The 22,075-nt window shown below is 39.7% G+C and overlaps 1 protein-coding gene across 2 annotated transcripts in view; it reads right to left on the minus strand.

The window, feature by feature from the left end:
• Positions 1-8,672: 8,672 nt before the first annotated feature.
• Positions 8,673-22,075, minus strand: part of GTF2H1 (general transcription factor IIH subunit 1) — a 35,792-nt gene continuing 22,389 nt past the window's right edge. For both annotated transcript variants that reach the window (XM_003411981.4, XM_023550802.2), the window contains 6 exons: positions 20,660-20,748; positions 20,167-20,284; positions 14,979-15,069; positions 14,221-14,336; positions 11,311-11,403; positions 8,673-9,661 (listed from right to left, as the gene is read on the minus strand). In XM_003411981.4, coding sequence (XP_003412029.1) covers positions 9,575-9,661; positions 11,311-11,403; positions 14,221-14,336; positions 14,979-15,069; positions 20,167-20,284; positions 20,660-20,748 — 594 coding nt within the window. In that variant the 3' untranslated portion in view covers positions 8,673-9,574. The remainder of the gene's footprint in view (positions 9,662-11,310; positions 11,404-14,220; positions 14,337-14,978; positions 15,070-20,166; positions 20,285-20,659; positions 20,749-22,075) is intronic.

A 22,075-nucleotide genomic window follows, 5' to 3' on the forward strand; every position in this document is an offset into this window, starting at 1 on the left:
TGTTATCATCTAAAAAAAAAAAAAAACAGTGCCTTTTCATGAAATGAAGCTTTATATGGGGGCCGGGGACTGTAGGCTGGTGTTGCCAACCCCCAGCCAGATGCATAGCAGGAACTAAATAAATATTTGTTGAATGAATCCTAAAAATTTAATAAGAATTTATATATAGCATAGCAAATATTTGGCAATAGACCTAATAGATGTTAGTTTCTTTCCCTTATTTTCTGCCTCAGCTCCCTATCTATGTTGATATTACAGGACAGCCTGAGTCAATAAGCTTTGAACTGAAGCCTGGTGTTTTAGGCTGGGTTCTCCAGGGAAGCAAAACCAGTGAAGGGTATACAGTCTGTCCTCCGTATCTGTAGATCCCACATCCACGGATTCAACCAACCACGGATTGAAAATATTCAGAAAAAAAAAAAAGTTCCAAAAAGCAAAAACTGAATTTGTGGTATGACAAGCACTATGCAGAATCTATTAAAATGAAATGATGTGTAGGCGCACCCTGCTGTAGCCTCCCACCATTTCACAGATCATCAGCCTCTCTCCAGCACTCATTGTTTGAGTTTGCAAAGACTGATAAGATATTAAGCATTAAGTGTAAGCATTAACAACTATTTACATAGCATTTACATTGTATTAGGTATTATAAGTAATCTAGAGATGGTTTAAAGTATAGGAGAGGATGTGCATAGGTTATATGCAAATACTATGCCATTTTTATAAGGGCTTGAGCATCTGCAGATTTTGGTTTGGGGGAGGGTCCTGTAACCAGTCCCCAGAAGATACTGAGGGATGACTTTGTATAAAGAGATTTGTTTCAAGGAAGTGGCTCAAGGAGTTATGGAGGCTGGCAAGTCCCAAATCCATGGGTCAGTTGTCAGGCTGGGGCTTCTCCTGACTCACATGGTTGCAGAGGCTGACAAACCCAAAATCAGCAGGTCAGATGGTTTGTTGAAGAGGCTGACAAACCCAAAATCAGCAGGTCAGATGGTAAGTTGCTGGCTCACATCCCAAGAACTGGCGGTAAAAGGATGATGCAGGATCAAGACAGGGGGAGTTTTGCCAGAACAACTATATATCTATTGGATATAGGCCACACCTCCAAGGAAACTCCCATTTCAACAGGTTGGCTGCTCTCATCAGATCACAAGATGGAGGATGATTACATAATACCTGCCAAACCACTGAGAATCATGGGCTAGCCAAGTTGACACATAGCCTTAACCATCACAGTCCACCCCTTGTCAGCTTGGCACCTGTACACATTTCCTTAAATGATACATAATCTCTAAATAAAGACAATTATAAAGTCATACTTGTGCCTGACATGATGCAACAAATGTGTACAACTGAGAATGCACTAACCCCGTTTACATCTTATATTTTATAATAAGTAATGAAATAAGGGAGGGAAGAAAAAAAGATATTTGCTACATACATATGTACACATACATGTATAACAAAACAAGGAAGAAATGCTAAAATTACAGCCCTCGTTTCTGCAACTGGTCACATGGTCGTGACTGGTATTTAGAACTACCTTCTCCCACCACCCATTCCGTATTCCCTTTGCCCTCAGCAAGCACCTCAGTTGGTCATGGTTCTTTGCCTGGTGGGGTGGTTCAAATCTTCATTCCTGAAGGGTCTGGGCCATCAGCAGTCATGTTGGAAATGATTTGCTGTAGTTTTCCATTGACTTTAATCACAAGGCTCAGTAGTACTAAGAGATGTACTGAGGGATCTTTTGTATTCCAGATATATTCTTCTTTACCTCCATTATGTAATATCAATCCAATTTCCCCTTCGTAATCAGGATCAATCACACCAGTCAATTCAGTAACTCCTTTCTTTGCCTGTTGATCCAGAGGCATAAGGAGCCCAAAGTGGTCTGGTGGAATTCTTAACTTCCAGTTCAATGGAATTAGTGATGTGTCTCCAGGTGGGAGCATTCCTGGCTTTGGAACCAAGACCTCTGGCCACTGAGAGGATTTCTCTTCACCACTGTTCTTCAGAGAGGTCCCAGAAAGGGATTGCAGCACTGCTGCTGTCTACTTCCAAGGGCTGCCTGCATATCACGCAGACTCATCTGTAAACCAGGCATAAGTTTTCTCTTCCTCAGTCAACAGATCGTAAGGAACTCCCCATGAGGCCATAAATGCAGACTGGAAGATGAAAGGTAACATGAGAGAAGTGGGGACCATGATCATTTGAGTTACTTCCCCATGTAACTTACTTGTGCCTTCAGGTCCACCTCGAGCCTGATCTTGTATTTACCACTTCCATTTAATATTGGAGTGCTGCTGTGCATGTCTGCCTTTATAACTCTGTGGGTCAGATAACATCCAGTTTATTAGTGCTAGCTCAGACCACACAGTGACTTGGTAGCCCATGGTTAAATGTTCAGTCTCTACTAAGGCCCAGTAACAAGCCAAAAGCTGCCTCTCAAAAGGGGAGTAGTTATCGGCAGAGAATGGCAGAGCTTTGCTCCAAAATCGTAACGGTCTTTGCTGTGATTCACCAATAGATGTCTGCCAAAAACTCCAAATACATCTCTATCTGCCACTGACACTTAAAGCACCCATTGGGTCATAAAGATCATATGACCCAAGTGGCAGAGTGGCTTCCACAGCAGCCAGAACCTGTTGCAGAACCTACTCTTGTTCTGGGCCCCGCTCAACCCTAGCAGCTTTTTTGAATCACTTGATAAATAAGCCGGCATAGCATACCCAAATGAAGGATATGTTGACACAAGGCATTGTGCCTTTTTAGTTGGAAATGTGTGTATCAGGGTTGTATCCCTTCACCATACTTATTCAATCTGTATGCTGAGCAAATAATCTGAGAAGCTGAACTTTATGAAGATGAATGCACCATCAGGATTCGAAGAAGGCTCATTAACAACCTGTGATATGCAGATGACACAACCTTGTTTGCCAAAAGTGAAGACGACTTGAAGCACGTACTGATGAAGATCAAAGACTGCAGCCTTAAGTATGGATTACACCTCAACATAAAGAAAACAAAAATCCTCACAACTAGACCAATAAGCAACATCACGATAAATGGAGAAAATACTGAAGCTGTCAAGGATTTTGTTTTTCTTGAATCTCTAATGAACACCCATGGAACGGCAGTCAAGAAATCAAATGATGAATTGCATTGGGCAAATTTGCTGCAAAAGGCCCATTTCAAGGGTTAAAAAGCAAACGTGTCTTTGAGGACTAAGATACGCCTGACCCAAGCCATGGTATTTTCAATTGCATCATATGCGTGTGAAAGCTGGACAGTGAATATGGAAGACCAAAGAAGAATTAATGATTTTGAATTATGGTGTTGGCAAAGAATAATGAATATACTATGGACTGCTGGAAGAATGAACGAATCTGTCTTGGAAGATGTATAACCAGAATACTCCTTAGAAGCGAGGATGGTGAGACTTTGTCTCACATATTTTGGACCTGTTATCAGAAGGGACCAATCCCTGGAAAAGAACATCATGCTTGGTGAAGTAGAGGGTCAGTGAAAAAGAGGAAGACCCTCAATGCAATGGATTGACACAGTGGCTGCAACAATGGGCTTAAACATAGCAATGATTGTGAGGATAGCACAGGACTGGGCAATATTTCATTCTGTTGTACACAGTGTCGCTATGAGTTGGAACTGACTTGACAGCACCTAACAACAACATGCAGCAGCTTAGATGTGACTCTGAAGCTTTGAGTTCATCCCTTTCTTTGACCAGTTTGTCTTGCAAAAGTATGACCACCCGACCTGCTTCCATATACTTCTTATTCTGACAAAATTGTAGGAAATATGAAATATACAGTCACCAAGAGCCTTGTCTCTCACAAATATTTGATCCATTGGTGTTGATATTTTTTGTATTTCTATTGCCGCTTCTCATCATGAATTAGCAGTGTCTTCTTCACTTTTTTTTTTTTCTTCACTACTGCAGGCAGAGTCATTGGTGCCTTTAAGATCAGTTAGACTTGAGAATCAATTCAGATAACTCATCCTTATGGTTTTTTTCCTCTAGAACCACTCTTGGTACCAAATGTCTTAGGCTGGGTTCTCTAGAGGAGCAAAACCAGTGAGGTGTAGACATATACATAAATATATATAAAAAGAGAGATTTATTTCAAGGAAATTAGTCATGCAGTTGTACAGGAGGCAAGTCCCAAATCCGTGGGTCAGGTGTCAGGTTGGAGGCTTCTCCTGACTCACACAGTTCCAGGGACTGAGGCACCCCAAACTGGCAGGTTAGACGGGAGACTGTTGGCTCACAGGGCTGCGATAGCTGGTGAATCCCAAAATCTACAGGTCAGACAGCAGATTGATGGCTCATGTCCCAAGAACTGGAGGTCAGAGGATGATGAGTCAGATGCAGGACTGAGAGAGGCTTAGCTTTGCCAGAACACCCATATATATTGGATGCTGGCCAAACTCCCAAGGAAAATCCCTTTTCGACTCATTGGCTGCTCATATCAGATCACAAAATGGAGGGTGATTATATAATACCTGCCAAACCACTGAGAATCATGACCTATCCAAGTTGACGCATAACTTTAACCATCACACCTGGTACAGGTAAATAATAAATGACAGGAAGAACACTTAGTGAATGCTTACTTTGTGCCAGGCACTTAGTTGCAAGATCAGATGAGAGAGAAATCAGTGTGAGAGTAATAAAGGTTTGTGAACTCTTAACACACTAATGACCCAGATGGGAGGGCAAGTCAAGCCAGGTGTAGATATTTCTGGTTAAAAATAGCATACAGCTAAGTCTTGTTTTTTAATCTGACAATCTGTCTTTTACCCAGAAAAAGAAGTCTTGTTTTTTAAGCTAATATGACAACCTTTCTTTTAGAGTGTTTTTTTTTATTTGTATAAAGTAGTTGCAGATAGAGTTGGAGTTAAGTCTATCATCTTGTTTTTTATTTCAGTGACCACAGAAAAGTATAATCTCAGCCAGAATTTATTTTATACTTCAGATTGTTTTCAACGAACACTTCCAACAGACATCTGCCCGATGGTCAGAGGGGGTATTGGTGATTTCCATGCTGTATTCTGCTGGGAGAAGCTGGATGCCTAGTCTGACCTCAGCTGGTGCAATTTCACATTTGTCACATGTATTAGCGATTCTGTGAAAGACTGTATGAAAATAGGGTCCTGCAGTTATAAAGTTTGAAAAACACCAGAGAAGATTTCCAAAGCCTCTTTATAACTGCATACACCCAAATGAGGATATGGGCTACAAACTAAGGGCTGATCACCCTTGAACCAGGTTGTAGGCAATGCTCCAGTTCTGGACAATTTAAGAGCTGAAAATAACCAAGACTTCCCTGGCCTTAGAAACTGGGAGAACAGCTGAGTCTTGAAGGAGCTAAACTGGGAAAGGGCAGAGGTAATGCACCGAGGAATTCCTGGCCAGTACTGACACTAGAGACAGCAAATCTAAGTCTAAAATGGGTAGCTTTCCACTAAGGGCCACTCTCAGCTCCAGAGGGTGTATTTACCAATAGAAAATCACTTTCTGGATTAAACACTTAGCCTGTATGAGTGGGCTACCTATCTAGGTACAGATGTTAAAACATTCTTCTGTTTTCCAGACTGAAGTGTATATCACAAGATAACCTACTCATTTTGCAGGGTATCTGTTATCTAGTGCTGCCATAACAGAAATACAAGTGGGTGGCTTTAACAAATAAGAATAAATTTTCCCACAGTTTAGGAGGATGATAGTCCAAATTTCAGGGCTCTGGCTCTAGGGAAAGGCTTTCTCTCTCTATAGGTTCTGGGGGAAGGTCCTTGTACCTTGGTTCCCTGGTGATCTTCACGTGGTGTGGCATCTTCCCCCAACTCTGCTTGTTTGGTGTCATTAACATAAGAAAACCACTCCCAAATGGGATTATAAACACAGGTATAAAACCCATTGCCACTGAATGATTCAAACTCACAGGGACCCTGAAAGAGTAAAACTGCCCCATAGGGTTTCCAAGGCTATAAATCCTCATGGAAGCAGTCTGACACATCTTTCTCCTGTGTAGCAGCTGGTGGGTTGAATCCCCGACCTTTGGGTTTGCAGCTGAGTGCACAATCACTGCACCACCAAACAACGAATCAAACCTATTGCTGTCAAGTTGATTCTGACCCATAGTGACCCTATAGGACAGAGAACTGCCCCATTGGGTTTCCCAGGAGTAGCTGGTGGATTCAAACTGCCAACCTTTTGGTAGTAGCTGTAGCTCTTAACCACTGCACTGCCAGGGTTCTCCAGCACCACCAGGGCTCCTCAGACCACACGTATAGGGGTTAGGATTTAAAACATATTTTAGGGGGATGCAATTTGATCCATTAACACAGGGTTAATTACAAATCTGAGTAGCACCACCCACTGAGCTCCTTTCCGGAAGAAACTCATTCTCAGAAGGGTAGAAAATGCTTTATTGTATCTTGCAGCCCTAGGGGTTAATGGAACCCACTAGGCAGAATAATCCCATAATGTGATTCACCACAAATGAAGCACAGAATAGAATCAGAGGCAAGAATGACAGGGCAGCCAAGAGAAAAGCCAGGCAATGTGACCACTCGCTGGGGAATAAAAGCTTCCAATTTCACAAACATGGTAAAAAAAATAAAAAGATTTTATCTTTATGGTAGTTGAGGTAAAATCCCAGCTCTGCCACTTACTGGCTGTGTGAATTCAGGCGAGTTACTTAATCTGTAAACCCATTTTCAATCTGCTAAAATCATTCTGTAGTACCTACCTGCCTCATTGGTGTGAGAATGAAGTGAAATTAGCAGGAAAAGTGCTTGGTACAGGCCTGGTTCCTAGTAGCCCTCAATCACCAGCAGCTATCGTTTTCCACAAGCTGAAGATGGGACCACAGGAGGCCAATAAGGCTTCCAAAACTCATTTTTAAGACTCTCAGGATCACCTATTTCAAACGCAAGCTAGATATCTGATTAAAAGCCATCTCTGGTGAGATCACCCTTGATTCCTTCACTTCCTGAGACTTGGTCACACACGAGTCTCCTAGTGTAGGAGTATCGTTACTCAGTCATCTCCCTTCTATTTACCAGGATCCTATTTTAATTTGTGCCCAGATTTCAGTCTGGATTATATATTCCAAACACATTCTCGTTTCTGGTTTTCCTGGCTGTTACTTTAATAAAAGCAAAACAAACCCATAAAACTTCCCACTCAAAAATTTCTCCTGGATCTCACATGCCTAACTGGTAAGGTCTGAATTTTTTACACTTTGGCATACAAGGCCATTAACAATAAATTGATTTTCCCAGTCTCTTCACTTTTCATTTCCAATCTAACAAATTCTTCTTGTTTCCCTAACACACAGGAGTCTTTCAAGCCCTCACACCTCCATTATGCTGCTCCCTCCACCTAAATCGAATGCCTGTTTCTTCTCTATTCAGCAAACTTATTTAACCTTTAAGACTTAAATAAAATGTTACCTCTTTAGTGAAGACTACTCCAATTCCTGAAAACTTTCTTCCTTTGGGTGCCACTTTATCCCAGCACCCAACAGAGCATTTTATTTGCTTACATCTGTCTTTCCCAATTGGCTATACTCTTTTATTCCAAACATTTTTGTTTCTGCTCCATTGCTGTTATAGTTATGAACCAATGCATTTGAAAACCACTTTGTAAAACTGTAATGAGATATGTAAACATAAGTGATTACACTATTACTACAGTGATCTGAAGGAGAAATGAAAGACTGCAGGCAGAAAGTGGTTACCTCTCTTTCCTTTTACTAGCTGAAGGTTTGAACAGGTTTTTGAGTTGCTGTAGCCATGACATGAAAGAAAGCAGCAGTCAAGAAATCAAATGATGGATTGGGCAAATCTGCTGCAAAAGATCTCTTTAGTGTTCAAAAGAATGACGTCATTTTGAGGACTAACGTGTGCCTGACCCAAGACATGGTATTTTCAATCACCGCATATGAAAACTGGACAATGAATAAGGAAGACCCAAGAAAACTGATGCCTCTGAATTATGGTGCTGGCAAAGAATACTGAATATACCATGGACTGCAAGAAGACTGAGTAAGTCTGTCTTGGAAGAAGTATAGCCAGAGTGCTCCTTGGAAGCATCTCATGTACTTAAGACGTGTTATCAGGAGGGACTAGTCCCTGGAGAAGGACATCCTATTTGTTAAAGTCAGTGAAAAAGAGGAAGACCCTCAATGAGATGGGCTGACACAATGGCTGCAACAATGGGCTCAAACACAGCAACAATTGTGAGGATAACACAGGACTGGGCAGTGTTTCGTTCAGTTGTACACAGGGTCACCATGGGTCAGAACTGACTGGGAAGCACCCAACAACCGCCACGACCAACTTGTAATAATGGCTTTAAAAAAGAATGAGTAGCCCATCCAAGTAAATATCACACATAATGAGAAACCACAAGATGTGTTACAGTTAGAAAGATTATGTATAAAAGTTTTACTTTTTTGTGTAGTTTTTAATACATCTGAAGTCTTAGATAAAACAGTTGATATTATTAGGAACACAATATGGCACAGAATCCAGAAAATATAGCATATCTTTTTTTGTTTTTGCATTTAGGCTTTTCAGTCACTATGCATTGATTATCGATTCGCCAAAGACAGTTAACAGTCAGATAGAGGCTGGAGAAAAAGAGATATGAGAAACATCTTTTATTTCTTCTAAAGAGGTGAAAATAAGTAAGCTTTCATATATTTCTCACTCATAAGATTTTTAAACTCTTAAAAATGCATTTTCCTCTTTCAAAGCACATGCCATCTTAAAAAAAAAAATCTTAGCAATGTACATTTGCACTCAAAAGAAAACATGCAGCGCCATTGTCTTCTGACAAAATTCTGCATAAAAAACCCCACGCGACTTTCTGCAAATATGTTCCCTCTTTATCATATAGGGACCCCAAACCACAAACATTCAGTGCAACATTTACTGTTTATTTCCGTAGGAAACACAGGACCAATGATGCCTTCTGACTACAACTGTTTCCTGATGGTTGAGCAACAGTCTCCCTCTGCTTTACTTTAAAATATTCTCTAACTTGCTGATGTAAGGTACAACTAGAATTCAGTAAAACTGGAGGATCCAAACGGAGGATGGGGGAGAAATACTTAATAACTACCCTGTGCTATAAACTTAGGAAAAACATTTAGAGGAAAAAAAAAACCCTCAGATTTTATCAACGCACCCTTTAAAAAAGTGTTGGTTTTAAATTTCTGAAAGCAGCTTAATGTGAATCAAAAGCAGTTCCTGAGTAACTGCAGTAAACAGTATCTTTTTAAATATATATATTTATATGTATTTGCAACTTAGCTCATTTTGGTTCTGGCCTTAATTTACCTCCCCGCTTTTAGTTTAATCAGTCCCTTTCCTCCTCTCACTTCACAATGTGCAAGTACAATATGCATCAGCTCCAAAAGTACACATGATGCAGATGTTTCCCGTAACTTCTGTGCGATGATCTGCACGTCTGTCAGGTCAGGTTTCCGGAGTTACTGCAGATCACGGTTCTCTCAATCTCACAAAACTGACAGCCACGGGCACTTCACGTTTTCTTCATCATGCGTCGTGACTGCCACGTGTGGAGCTTGTTGTAGGCTGTCTGGAGCATCTCTTCTATGTGACTTACCAACTGAAAAACACAGCAAGACACTTCAGCAACAACTGGGCGACGGCTGGGGAAGTTAATGCTTCTGCCCTAAATCTGGCACATACTTCAGAGCATAGTCTCCAAGCTCGTTTGTGTTTCCCCAGTCAAGAAGGCTATGTGCAAGCCCTCTGTGAAGGCGCTATCATATCTGACATGTTCTGTACAGAAAGGAAGAAGTGGTGGGGGTGCTTAGAACCCTGTTCTGTCTGGGTTGTAATGTTTGTCTATCACTAACCAGCTACTGGACAGTATGAAAGTCATAACCGAGCTCTAGTCCAGTCAGTCTCCAGTCAAATAAAGGAGCTGAACTAGATTGGTGATTTCTAGATTTAAATGCTCTTCTGCTAAGGCCAGGATGGTGGCATCAACATTACCTTACAGAACATTTGAAAAATGACTCACTCCTCTGAAGATTCTGATGCAGCAGGTCTGGGGTGAGACCCAGGAATTTTCAATTTTCAAAAGCTTCAGCAGTTGATTCTGATGTATAGACAATTTTGTGAAGCACTTTTCTACGTTCTCTAGGGTCTTTTCTAGCTCTAATATTTCAGGATTTCAGTGTAACTCCATAGGTTACAGAAAATCTAAACTATTCCAATGCTTACACAAATACTACGTCACATCGTAGCTCAGAACTATAAATCATGAGTGGAGAAGAGTTTTGTCTTCATTACGGAAGGCAACAGGACCACAACTGATCTGAGCTGACAGAGACTCCTGAGACAGGAGATCAGAAGTCCTAAATCCTTTTAGGATGTCAATGACTTAGGTCCAATCTGAGGTACAGAGTTACAAAAAACAAAATCCCTGATTTACCATACCTGTTTTTATTATCTCGAGGTTGTGTTATTTAGGTCTGTCTGGAAATGATCAAATCTATTTGTTTTGCTTGATGGGCAGCAGTGGCTCTTACAGTACCATTTAGAAGAGATGAACGCCATATCCTTCTCCTGTAAGGCTATGCAGGGCCTCAGGATCCTTTTCAACATAGAGCTCCAGGCAGTTATAATCAACTGAGAAGGCACATGAGCTGAAGCTATCTAACATCCTGGCCCTGCTGTGGGAAGGACATGAGAAGCTTCTTTTCTGATTATAACCAATCAGGGAAGCTGAAGCCAGATTATAACCCAGAGATTGTTCAGTTTACTGTAATGGGGTAGCAACACTGGCCTCTATCCTTATACTGCTAGGCTTCTGCTAGCTACTCAATTTTTCAAAATAAATATTGTTTAGGAACATATACGTAGGTTGTAAATCCATAAAGAAAAGCACGGAGATGATTATCACAAGTGTCTGGTTAGTAATTACCTGTGTCTGGAGGATGGGAGGGAGCGTATACAATTGGACCGAGGCACTCAGGCACTACGGGTATTGGTGTTGGTAGGCGTATTGGTACTGTTGTATTTCTTACCCTGATTGGTAGCTATGCAGATACCATTTTTAAGAAACCAGTTTTTAAAAATATACCTATTTTATACAGTCTTTTGAATGTATGATACATTTTACAATTAAAAAACAATATCCTGAGCAACAGAAAAAAAACAGATTATTTATTATTTACACAAAAGCATAGCTAATTTCATCATTTTACTACCAAAAGAAAAGCCGGCCAAAATCAGATTGTGCCTTACATTTGTGCTTAAATACTGTCTCCGAATTTTTTCTTGGAATGGGCAGAGCTTTGTTACTTGGAATCGTTCCAAATTACTTTTCATCTTCACTACCTGAAAAAGGTGAGAGAAATACAGATTACAGAGAAGTCTCAGAAGAACCAACAGAGACCAAGACAAAAGCACTGGCTTCTAAATACGAAGGTCACTTTTTTTTTTTTTTTTAAAAAAAAGACCATTAATTGGCTTTACCAGGTGAAGAAGCAAATACATAAAGTTTTTTTCTTTTTAAATTAAAAATCTGTATCTTAAAGCATTACGTGGTTGCTGTAGATAAAACCTTAAGAACGTAAAAAGAAGAAAATAAAAATATATCTATTATATCCTACCACTTAAGAGTTCATTATTTACACTTTGGTTTATAACTCATATCCTCCTAGATATTTTTTTGTGTATGTGTAAAATGTATACATTTGTAGAAATATGGTATATACTGTTTTAAAAATTCACTTAATATAATGTGGACAACTTTTAGTTAATATTTATCCAGTGGAAAAGCAAACTGTGGTGTATATATATACAATATAACACTATACAACCATACAGAACAATGGTGAGCCTGTGAAAGGTATTATGATATGGGTGGACCTGCAGTGCATAATGCTAAGTGAAACAAGTCACGCTTATGAGGACAAATATTGTATGATCCTTCTTTTATAAAAAGACAAGAATAGATAAACACAGAGAGACCAATATTCATTGGTGGTTACCAAGGAGGGGGTCATGGTGTGAGAAATATGCTTTATACCATAGAGACTATTTTTGGTGATGGCAAAAGCGGTACTGAAAGTGAATATAGTGACCACAGCACAACCAAAGTAAAAACAAGTCTTTGAGCACATATGGACGGGTATAGGCAAATTGGTATATGGGTAGGTACAGGTGTGCACATCGGTGAGAACAGATAGAAGTATCTATAAGTACATGTAAATACAAGTATGTGTGTGCAGGCACATATATTCACTGAAGACACAAATACGGATACTCACTAGATATAACCAAACACCTTTTAACATTGGTTTTCTGGGTTTGAAGGCTTCAAAACATAATCTCATAGAACAACCTGGTCAATTGCCGTAACATAGTTCACAAAAATCACAACCTGCATTCTAGTGAAATGAATAGCGTCTAGGGTCTCAAAGGCTTGCCAGTGGCCATCTAAGACAGAACTATGGGTCTCTACTAGCCAGGGGCAAAACATTAAGATAGTAACCAAAAGCGAAGAGAGGAAACAAGTCTACATGAGCCACAACCTTACCTACCCAGAGACCAGAAGAACTAGACAGTGCAGGGGTGGATTAACCAGTAAGCAGGGTACGCACGGGCTTACTTATGTTTACTTACTAATCTGTAGCGTGCAATTTCACATGCTTAATGGGTAATCCATCTCTGCCCCTGAGATCACCTTTTAGCGAAACGGAGTGGCACAAAGAACAAAGGATATTACTGGTAAAATTGGCACCCTACTTAAAAACCAACAATATGAGAGACCAAAAGGTCAACAATTACTCAGAAGCAAAGATGAGAAGATAACGGGGCAGGGAAACTAGAGTACTGGAAAGGGAACAAACTGAATGCATGTAAAGAGAATGTTGCCACCTGATCAATGGAATTAATGTCACTGAACAATCTGTGTGGAAACTGTCAAATGGGAACCTAGCCTGCTATGTAAACTTTCACCAAAAACTCAATAAAATACTTCTAAAAAATTCATCAATAACACCATTTTAAATGGATGTACAGTATTCCAATGTACGCATATACCAAATACTTCTTTAACCAATCTGCTTCTGGTGGGTGTTTAGGTCATTCCCACTTTTAAATATCAAAGACAGTGGTAGAGGGACATCTCTGTGACTAAATGTTTACAAACATTAATTATTTCCTTAAGGTAAATTTCTGAATGTTGAATCTCTAAGTCAAAGCACCTGAAAGTTGGTGCTAGCAGTGTAAGAACTTAGCAAACACTGATCATTTTTCATTCTTTTGCAAATTAATAGGTAAAAAAATGTTTTCTCACTGTAGCTTCAAAAGTAACTTATCTGATTATTAGTGAGTCTGAGTATTTCCTCTTAGGCTTATTAGGCCACTTGCATTCTTCACCAAATTGCCTGTGAAGTCTTTTGCCCATTGTTCTTAATGGGTGTTTATCTTTTCTTAAAGATCATTTGGAAGAACAACCTATACAGCAAAGCTATTACTATTAACGCTATACATACTTTCCATTTGCCAACTGTCCTTTTATTGGTTAAGAAGGTTTTAGTGTTAAACAGCCAGTGCTATATTTATCATCAATCCTCACTTCAAATTTCATAACCCTTAAAAAATGAACCAAATATATAACTTTACTGCTGCTACTTTGTTTTGGGCTTCTGTTCTTCAATCACCACCACTGGCTTGGAGGTAGAGTCAACTTTTAAGCTGTGTGATGGTAAGTTATGCAATGGGTCTGGACTATCGGTTCCCTCATTTATAAAACGGGCATAATGAATACTGACTGCATGAGGATGCTGCGGGGCTTAAGTGAAATAATATAAGTAAAGTGGTTATCCCAAAGCTGGGCCCGTGGTAAACACTCGATAAATCTTTCCAACTTCAAAATAATACCTAATTTACACTAACGGAACACTGGTGGTACAATGGTTAAAGCACTCAGCTACTAACTGAAAGGCCAGCAGTTTGAACTCACCAACCGCTCTGCAGAAGAAAAGACTGGTGATCTGCTCTTGTAAAGATTACAGGCTAGGAAACCCAATGGGGCAGTTCTATTCTGCTGTATAAGGTCACAGTGAATTGGAACTAACTCAATGGCACACAACAACTCAACAATCTCAATCCCCCAAAAGGCAGCTCTCTGGAACTGGTTCTGACCTTTTCTTCTAGGAATGGCGTATTAACAGGAAAGCAGGACCAGAAGTGCCGCAGAAGTTCTCCAACAGCCACATACAGATGTTTCAATTCAGACTGAATATCGTTTGGCACCATCTCTGCAAAGGAAGAGGTTCATAGAATTAAAGCTAGCTTCACATGTGCAATTTCTGAAAAAAATGACCACCCAGAGACTGAACCAGAAAATGCACCCTTTACCAATGACAGATCAAGGTATGCTAGTCTGAGATAAGTTACTGATTCTATGATTGAGAGATCACAGAATTTAAAATCGCCTGGGACTTTAAAGTTCCTTTATTTTTACTAAAAGGGTAGTGGAAGAAAAAAGAAAGCTATTACTATACTGGAAACCCTGGTGGCGTAGTGGTTAAGTACTATGGCTGCTTACCAAGAGGTGGGCAGTTGGAATCTGCTAGGCGTTCCCTGGAAACTCTATGCGGCAGTTCTACTCTGTCCTATAGGGTCGCTATGAGCCAGAACCGACTCGATGGCAGTGGGTTTATTACTATATTACTATGATATATTAAACTACCAATGTACAACTTTTTGTAACATTAGAACAGTTCTGAAACCTATGCTCTTATCTAGATATATTTCAGTATCTATAGGTATACGAAAGCAAATCTATAAAACAAATGTCCCAGAAATATATCAAAGAACACCACACACAGGAAGACCCTTCAGCACCCCTCCCACTTGCTCTTTAGAGCTGAGAGCAGCAGAAGTGGCCCAGCACGTACGGTTTATGGCTTGCTGTGTCCCTCCCTGCATAAGTGCTCCTCCAGGTGACAAGGCTGTGATGGTACTACTGGCAGCACTACTGGAAAGAACCTGAAAGAAATGAAGACATAGAATTTTTTTTTTTCCTTTTTAGCATCTTATTTAACATTCCCATTTTATAGCAAAATGTCAGATACTCCTGTACAAACGCGCCATTTATTGCAACCAGTGTAAACTACTTTCCACGAGTCAGGAAACACAAAATCTGTGTAGAAACAAAACACAAATCTTCCAACACCAGGCAAATCCATACCTGTTGCTAATGAGTCGATTCCGACTCAGAGCAACCCTACGGACAGAGTAGAACTGCCCCATTGGGTCTCCAAGGCTGTAATCTTTACAGAAGCAGACGGCCACATCTTTCTCCGGAACAGTGACTGGTGGATTTGAACTCCTGATCTTTTGATTAGCAGCTGAGTACTTAACCACTGCACCATCAGGGCTCCTTGGCAAATCCACAGATACTGCAAAATTGATGATCTTTTGCCTAATAAGCTCTTTCTCAAGCACCAACTAAATTTACTTACGAACTCTTACCACTCAAGGTAAGATTGTATTAACAACATATTTTGACATATACCCTGATGGCAGTTGGAAAACACAAATCAAAATTGCAGAAATGTATTATTTAGGGGTTTTAAAAGCCTGTGAGCAGCCACCTAAGATATATCTATTGGTCCCATCCCACCGGGAGCAAAGGAGAATAAAGAAAACCAAATACACAAGGAAAATACTAGCCCAAAGGACTAAAGAACCACACGAACCAGAGACTTTATCAGCCTGAGACCAGAAGAACTACATGGGGCCTGGCTACCAGCAATGATGGTCCTGATGGGGATCACAACAGAGGGTCCTAGACAGGAGAAAAATGCAGACCAGTCTTACTGGTCTGACAGAGACTGGAGGAACCCCAAAAACTATGGTCCCTGGACGTTCTGCTAACCCAGAATTGATACTATTGCTGAAATGCACTTATCAGACAAAGATTAGACAGGCCTGTAAGACAAAAAGTAACACATGTGAGGAATGTGCTTCTTGGTTCAATCAAATACAGAAGACCAAATGGGCAGCTCCTGTCCAAAAGCAGGATATGAAGGCAGAAAAGGACAGGCCCTGGACTAATGGACACAGGGAACCTGAGGTGGAAAAGTGGAGCATGCTGTCACATTGGGGGGATTTCAACCAATGCTACAAAACAATATGTGTATATATTTTTGAATGAGAAATTAATTTGAGCTATAAACTTTCACCTAAAAGCACAAACACACACACACAAACAAATGTATTATTTTTCAAGTTGAGAAAGTGAATACAAAATAATCAAAAAAGGAAAAAATACTGAAAATACATTCCCCACTGTTTGAATGTCAATATTTAGAGATATAACTCACCCACCTATTCAATGAATATCTAACAAGTGGCAGGAACTGTGGCTGTAAGAAGAGTAAATCATTTGTAGAACAGATCAAGTGCTGGGCTGGTACATCTAAGATTTTCCAGTGGGGTTTCTATGAGCAGAATTCTATGTGTGTGAGGGGACTGGATTAAAAAAAAAAACAACTTAATCTGGTCTAAGAATACGGCATGCGGCAACCATGAGTCAAGAGCATATGGCTGGGGTCTTAAATGCTAGCAAGCAGCCATCTAAGATGCATCAATTGGTCTCAACCCACCTGGAGCAAAGGAGGATAAAGAACACCAAAGACAGAAGGTAATTATGAGCCCAAGAGGCAGAAAGGGCCACATAAACCAGAGACTACCTCAGCCTGAGACCAGAAGAACTAGATGGTACCCGGCTATAACTGATGACCGCTCTGACAGGGAACACAACAAAGAACCCCTGAGGGAGCAAGACAGCAGTGGGATGCAGACCTCAAATTTTCGTAAAAAGGCTAGACATAATGGTCTGACTGAGACGAGAAGGAACCTGGAGGTCGTGGTTCCCAGACCTTCTGTTAGCCCAAGACAGGAACCATTCCCAAAGCCAACTCTTCAGACAGGGATTGGACTGGACTAAGGGATAGAAAATGATACTGGTGAAGAGTGAGCTTCTTGGATGAAGTAGACACATGAGACTATGTGGGCAGCTCCTGTCTGGAGGGGAGATGAGAGGGCAGAGGGGGACAGAAGCTGGCCGAATGGACACGAAAATAGAGTGGAAGGAAGGAGCGTGCTCTCATTAGGGGGAGAACAACTATGAGTATATAGAAAGGTGTATATAAATTTTTGTATGAGACTGACTTCATTTGTAAACTTTCACTTGAAGCACAATAAAAATTAAAAAAAAAAAAGAGCATATGGTAGCTCACTTTATTCCTCTTTCCTTTTCAACAATTGCTAAGCTTACTAATGAGCCCCTGGCTGCAATCAGGTACACACAATGAAGACAGATAGCCTATTGGGTCGTTCTGACAGATAATCAAATAACCATGTTTTGGAAGAAAACCCACTGCCATCGAGTTGATTCCAACTCATAGTGACCCTACAGGACAGAGCAGATCTGCTCCATAGGGTTTGCAAGGGGTGACTAGTGGATTCAAACTGCTGACCTTTTGGGTTAGCAGCTGTAGCTCACTATAGCTCTTAACCACTGTACCACCAGGGTTTCTTTTGTGGGGGAAAGGAGGGTAAACATTTAAGATGGACCACAACATAAAAATTACGTGGGTCTACTTGGACTCAAGGGCAAATTACAGTCTAGAAGGACAGAAGTGGCCGAATAATCCCAAATTTGTTGTGTCTGCATATACATACGCGTGTATACTTCCTCGCCGTCTCTGCTGAGAGGACAATAGAAGCAATACGCATACCTACTGCCCAGATCTTGGTTTCTAAATCCACTCACCACTAAAAGAAACCAGTTGGCTCCTCAGGAAAAATGGCTGGTTCTGTGAGTGGAGAAGGGAAAGTGCGAGATGAGCTTGGAACAGCTTATTGCGCCAGAAAGTAAGGAGCTGCTCAAAGAATGATGAGGACATGTCAAAAAGATATAGAAGCCACTGTGAAGAGGCTCCTGCTGGCCACATCCAGAACAGTAAGCATTTAAACCAATTACAATAAAAACAAAACAGATCCATGGTTGCTAGAGGTTGGAGAATGTGGGTAGTCTGACTACAAAGGGACATGGACATAGTTACCAAATTTTCTGGGGTGATGGAGATGTTTTGTATCTTGATTGTGTTGGTGGTTACACTACTGCATGTGGTTATTAAAACTTGTAGAACAAAAGACTAAAAGGAGTAAATTTTATTGTACATAAATTATACTGTAATTAAAAAAAGAAAAAACAATGTATAACCCATAGAATCATGTAAGAATATATAAACCCATACTGATATGAGTTAAATAAATAACTGGAGAAGGGGAAAGTTCTTTCTTTCAGTAGAATGTCAACTGATAAATGTGGAAGGGATGCTAGAATCAGAAAATCACCATTTAACGACCACCACAATAATAACTGTTTCAGGCAAGAATCATTCCAGGATTTTGAAACACTAGTGGGTGCAAATTTGATGAGAAAGAGGAAATTTGCATAGTCTCTCAGCATCTATCCATATGAGACTTCTAATTACAAAGGGAAAAATACGTTTTCGGTGGTAAAATCAGGCAGATACTACTTCAACTGAGTGATCCAAGTTAATATGAAAAATAACTGGACAAACAGATTACCATCTGCCCCTGACACAATGCTCCCAAGAGGACACATCATTTCTGTAGTATTTCTGCCAAAAATGAATAACTTGAATCTAATAATGAGGAAACATTAGAATAAACCAGATTGAGGGCATTTTATAAAAAACTGGCCTATACAGTTCCAAATATCAAGGCTATGAAAGACAAAATAAGATTGAAAAACTGTGCCATTTTAAAGGAAACTAAAATGATGACAACTGAATGCAACTTGTGATTCTGGCTTGGCTGCTGAACCAAGAAGAAAAGTTTTCTTTTGCTATAGAGGTGAATGTGGGTAAGTCCTGTAGGTCAGGTAATAATAATAATAATCAATGCTAACTTATTGACTGTACTTTCATGAGAATACCTTACTGACATTTGAAATATTTAGGGGTAAAGGAGTACCACGTTTGTAATCTACTCTCAAAATGGGTCACGAAAACACATTTTTGTAACTTTTAGTAAATCTAAGATTATTTCAAACTAAAAAAGAAAGAAATTAAGTCCCAATACATGATAAGCACCCCAATACAGTTATGTACTCAGGGCCTCAGTGCTTATGAACACAGAGGAAAGGAAAAAACTAAACTCCTCCCTGGGCATGCTGAGGACTGCTAAACAGAGGCAATGAAATTTGGGCTGAGTAATGAATAATTAGTAGTCGCTCCCAGGTGCAGAAACAGGGCTCAGAACGTTCTAGCAAAGAGGAATGAGCAAAATAATAGCACACATGAAAAAGATGATGTGATTAAAAAAATTGAGGTAGCTAACGTGTCAGGCTCAAGTACAGGACTGCTGCTTGTGGGTGGAAGGCAGAGGTAGGGACTACGGCTGGAGCTGAGACTGGTGAAGTGGGCTGGGCCCAGATTGTAAAGGGTCCTGCATACTAGACTATGGTGTCCAGACTATTAACTATGGCAATGAAGGGAGGTAGTGAAGGTTTTTAAGTTGTAGAGTGATGAGATCAGATAAATGTTGTCAGAAAGATAACTTGCTGTGGCAGTGTGGAAGATGGCTTTGGTTTGCTTAAACCAAGTTGATGAAATCAAGAAACACTGAAGAACTGATAGAGCTTGCGCTGATCCATTGAAGTATGAATACAGCCAGGGAAAAATAAAGGAGAGCAATGAGTTTTGCTTTAAATATTCTGAGTTTGAAGTCATGCAGACCATCCAAAGTGATGTCCAGAAGGAACTGAGAAATATGAGAGATTTTTCCAATAAAACCACGTAAGGAAAAAATTAGCAACTATAAAATTCAATACTTCCTTCTGTTAACATCTTATCTTCAGATACATCTTAGATATGACCAAATACCTCTTCTCCCTACCTGTTTTTAAAACTGAGAATAATTTACTAGTAGAAATATGAATTTAAACCCAATTAAAACATCAGTTGTATAGTTCAATCTAGTTGTACTCATAAAGTGAAGAAGGAACCACAGAATTCTGGTCTTCGAACAGCACATGCCACCTACCTGAGTTAATTTGGGTGTGTAAGCTTCCATTTCTTGCCTAATACTTTGAAAAGAATTAATAATATCCTGACTTGTTGCATACTGTAGTGACTGGATTGGAGTTGGACCATGATAATACCTGAAGGTCAGCACAGAAGAAAGAAATGACTAATTATGCAGAGTAAGGATGCTAAACATTTGCCTTTCAAACATTTTATGGGGCAATACAATGTTCCCTCAAAGCAAAACACAATACTATAGGTTACAGAGATTTCAATAAAATAATTTAATTTCCAAAAGAGCAATAAAAAGGTAAGATCACAGAGATCCAAATTTTATCTTCTTGGCTTTGATCATTTAGGAAGCTTACTTGAGGTCCACAAAGCAAGTTTTTAAAAGAAAAAATGTAATTTTATGGTAACAAACTTACTAAAATTCAAACACTATATTTGCAGAATATATTCTGTACTGAACTGCTATATAGCTATTCTGCATCAAGTTAATCCAAACTTACCTATCTGACTTCTTGAGGTTTAGTGCAATTGTTTTTATGGAATTATTTTTTCCCAAGTCTTCATATTCAATGGACTCTTGTAACTTCGCCTATAATTATTAACACAATACTTTTTGTCAGAAACTGTCCCTTACACAAGTAATGAACATGACTGGAAAAAACAAAACAAAACAAAACAACTGTACAGAAGGGTGTCATGGATTGAATTGTGCCCCCCGCCCCCCCAAAAAATGCGTATTAACTTGTTAAGGCCATGATTCCCAGTGTTTTGTGGTTGTCTTCCATTTTGTTATTGTAATTTTACGTTGAGAGGATTAGGGCGGGATTGTAACACCACCCTTACTCAGATCCAACGTAAAGGAGTTTCCCTGGGGTGTGGCCTGCACCACCTTTTATCTCTCAAGAAATGAATGGGAAGCTAGCAGAGAGCGGGGACCTCATACCACCAAGAAAGCAGCATCAGGAGCAGAGCGCATCCTTTGGACATGGGGTCCCTGCGCCTGAGAAGCTCCTCGACCAGGGGAAGATTGAGAACAAGGACCTTCCTCCAGAGCCAACAGAGAGAGAAAGCCTTCCCCTGGAGCTACCACATTCTAAACTTGGACTTGTAACCTACTAGACTGTGGGAGAATAAATTTCTCTTTGTTAAAGCCATCCACTTGTGGTATTTCTGTTACGGCAGCACAAGATAACCAAGACAAAGGGTATAAAATAAAGTCTCCTCAAGATGACAGCCCTACAAATAATCGAACCAATATACACTCTTATTCACCACTTATGAAGAGTACCTGTTTCCCACACCGCTACCATGCTAAGTATTACTGAACTTTTAATTATTGCCAATTTGGTAGGTGAAAATTTTACTGTTTTTCCCCAATGAACTATCTACTGATGCTTTCTGCTATTTTTATATTAGGTATACCTTTTTTTGCGGGGGGTGGTGGTGTGTGGGAATTCCCTAAATATTAAGGAATTTAATCTTTTATTATACCTGTTACAAATACTTTTTCTCCCAGACTGAAGTGTTTTTTATTTTGATTATAAAAAATTCACTCCCATCCTTTTTTCTGCGGTTTCATTTTTTTGCTTAAATTTTTGATCTGCCTGAAATTATTTTGGAATAAGGAGTAAGGTAAGGACTCTAAATTTCTTTTTATTAAATGATTAACCAGTAATTCTAACACCATTTATGGAATAATTTGTCTCTTCCCACTGATTTTGAAATGCCATGTTTATAAACACTTAATGCTCCCATGTGTTTGGGTTTACTTCTGGACTGTTTCGGTTTTACTAATTTGTTTTCTCCTGTGCTAGTAACAAACTACTTAAATTTATAGAGCTTTATAATAAAAACACAGTAATTATAAAAGACACGTAAAGATAACCTACGTAAATATTTGTAAAACTCAGTTCTAC

This window comes from Loxodonta africana, chromosome 7, assembly GCF_030014295.1.
Source record: "Loxodonta africana isolate mLoxAfr1 chromosome 7, mLoxAfr1.hap2, whole genome shotgun sequence".
Taxonomy (NCBI): Eukaryota; Metazoa; Chordata; class Mammalia; order Proboscidea; family Elephantidae; genus Loxodonta; species Loxodonta africana.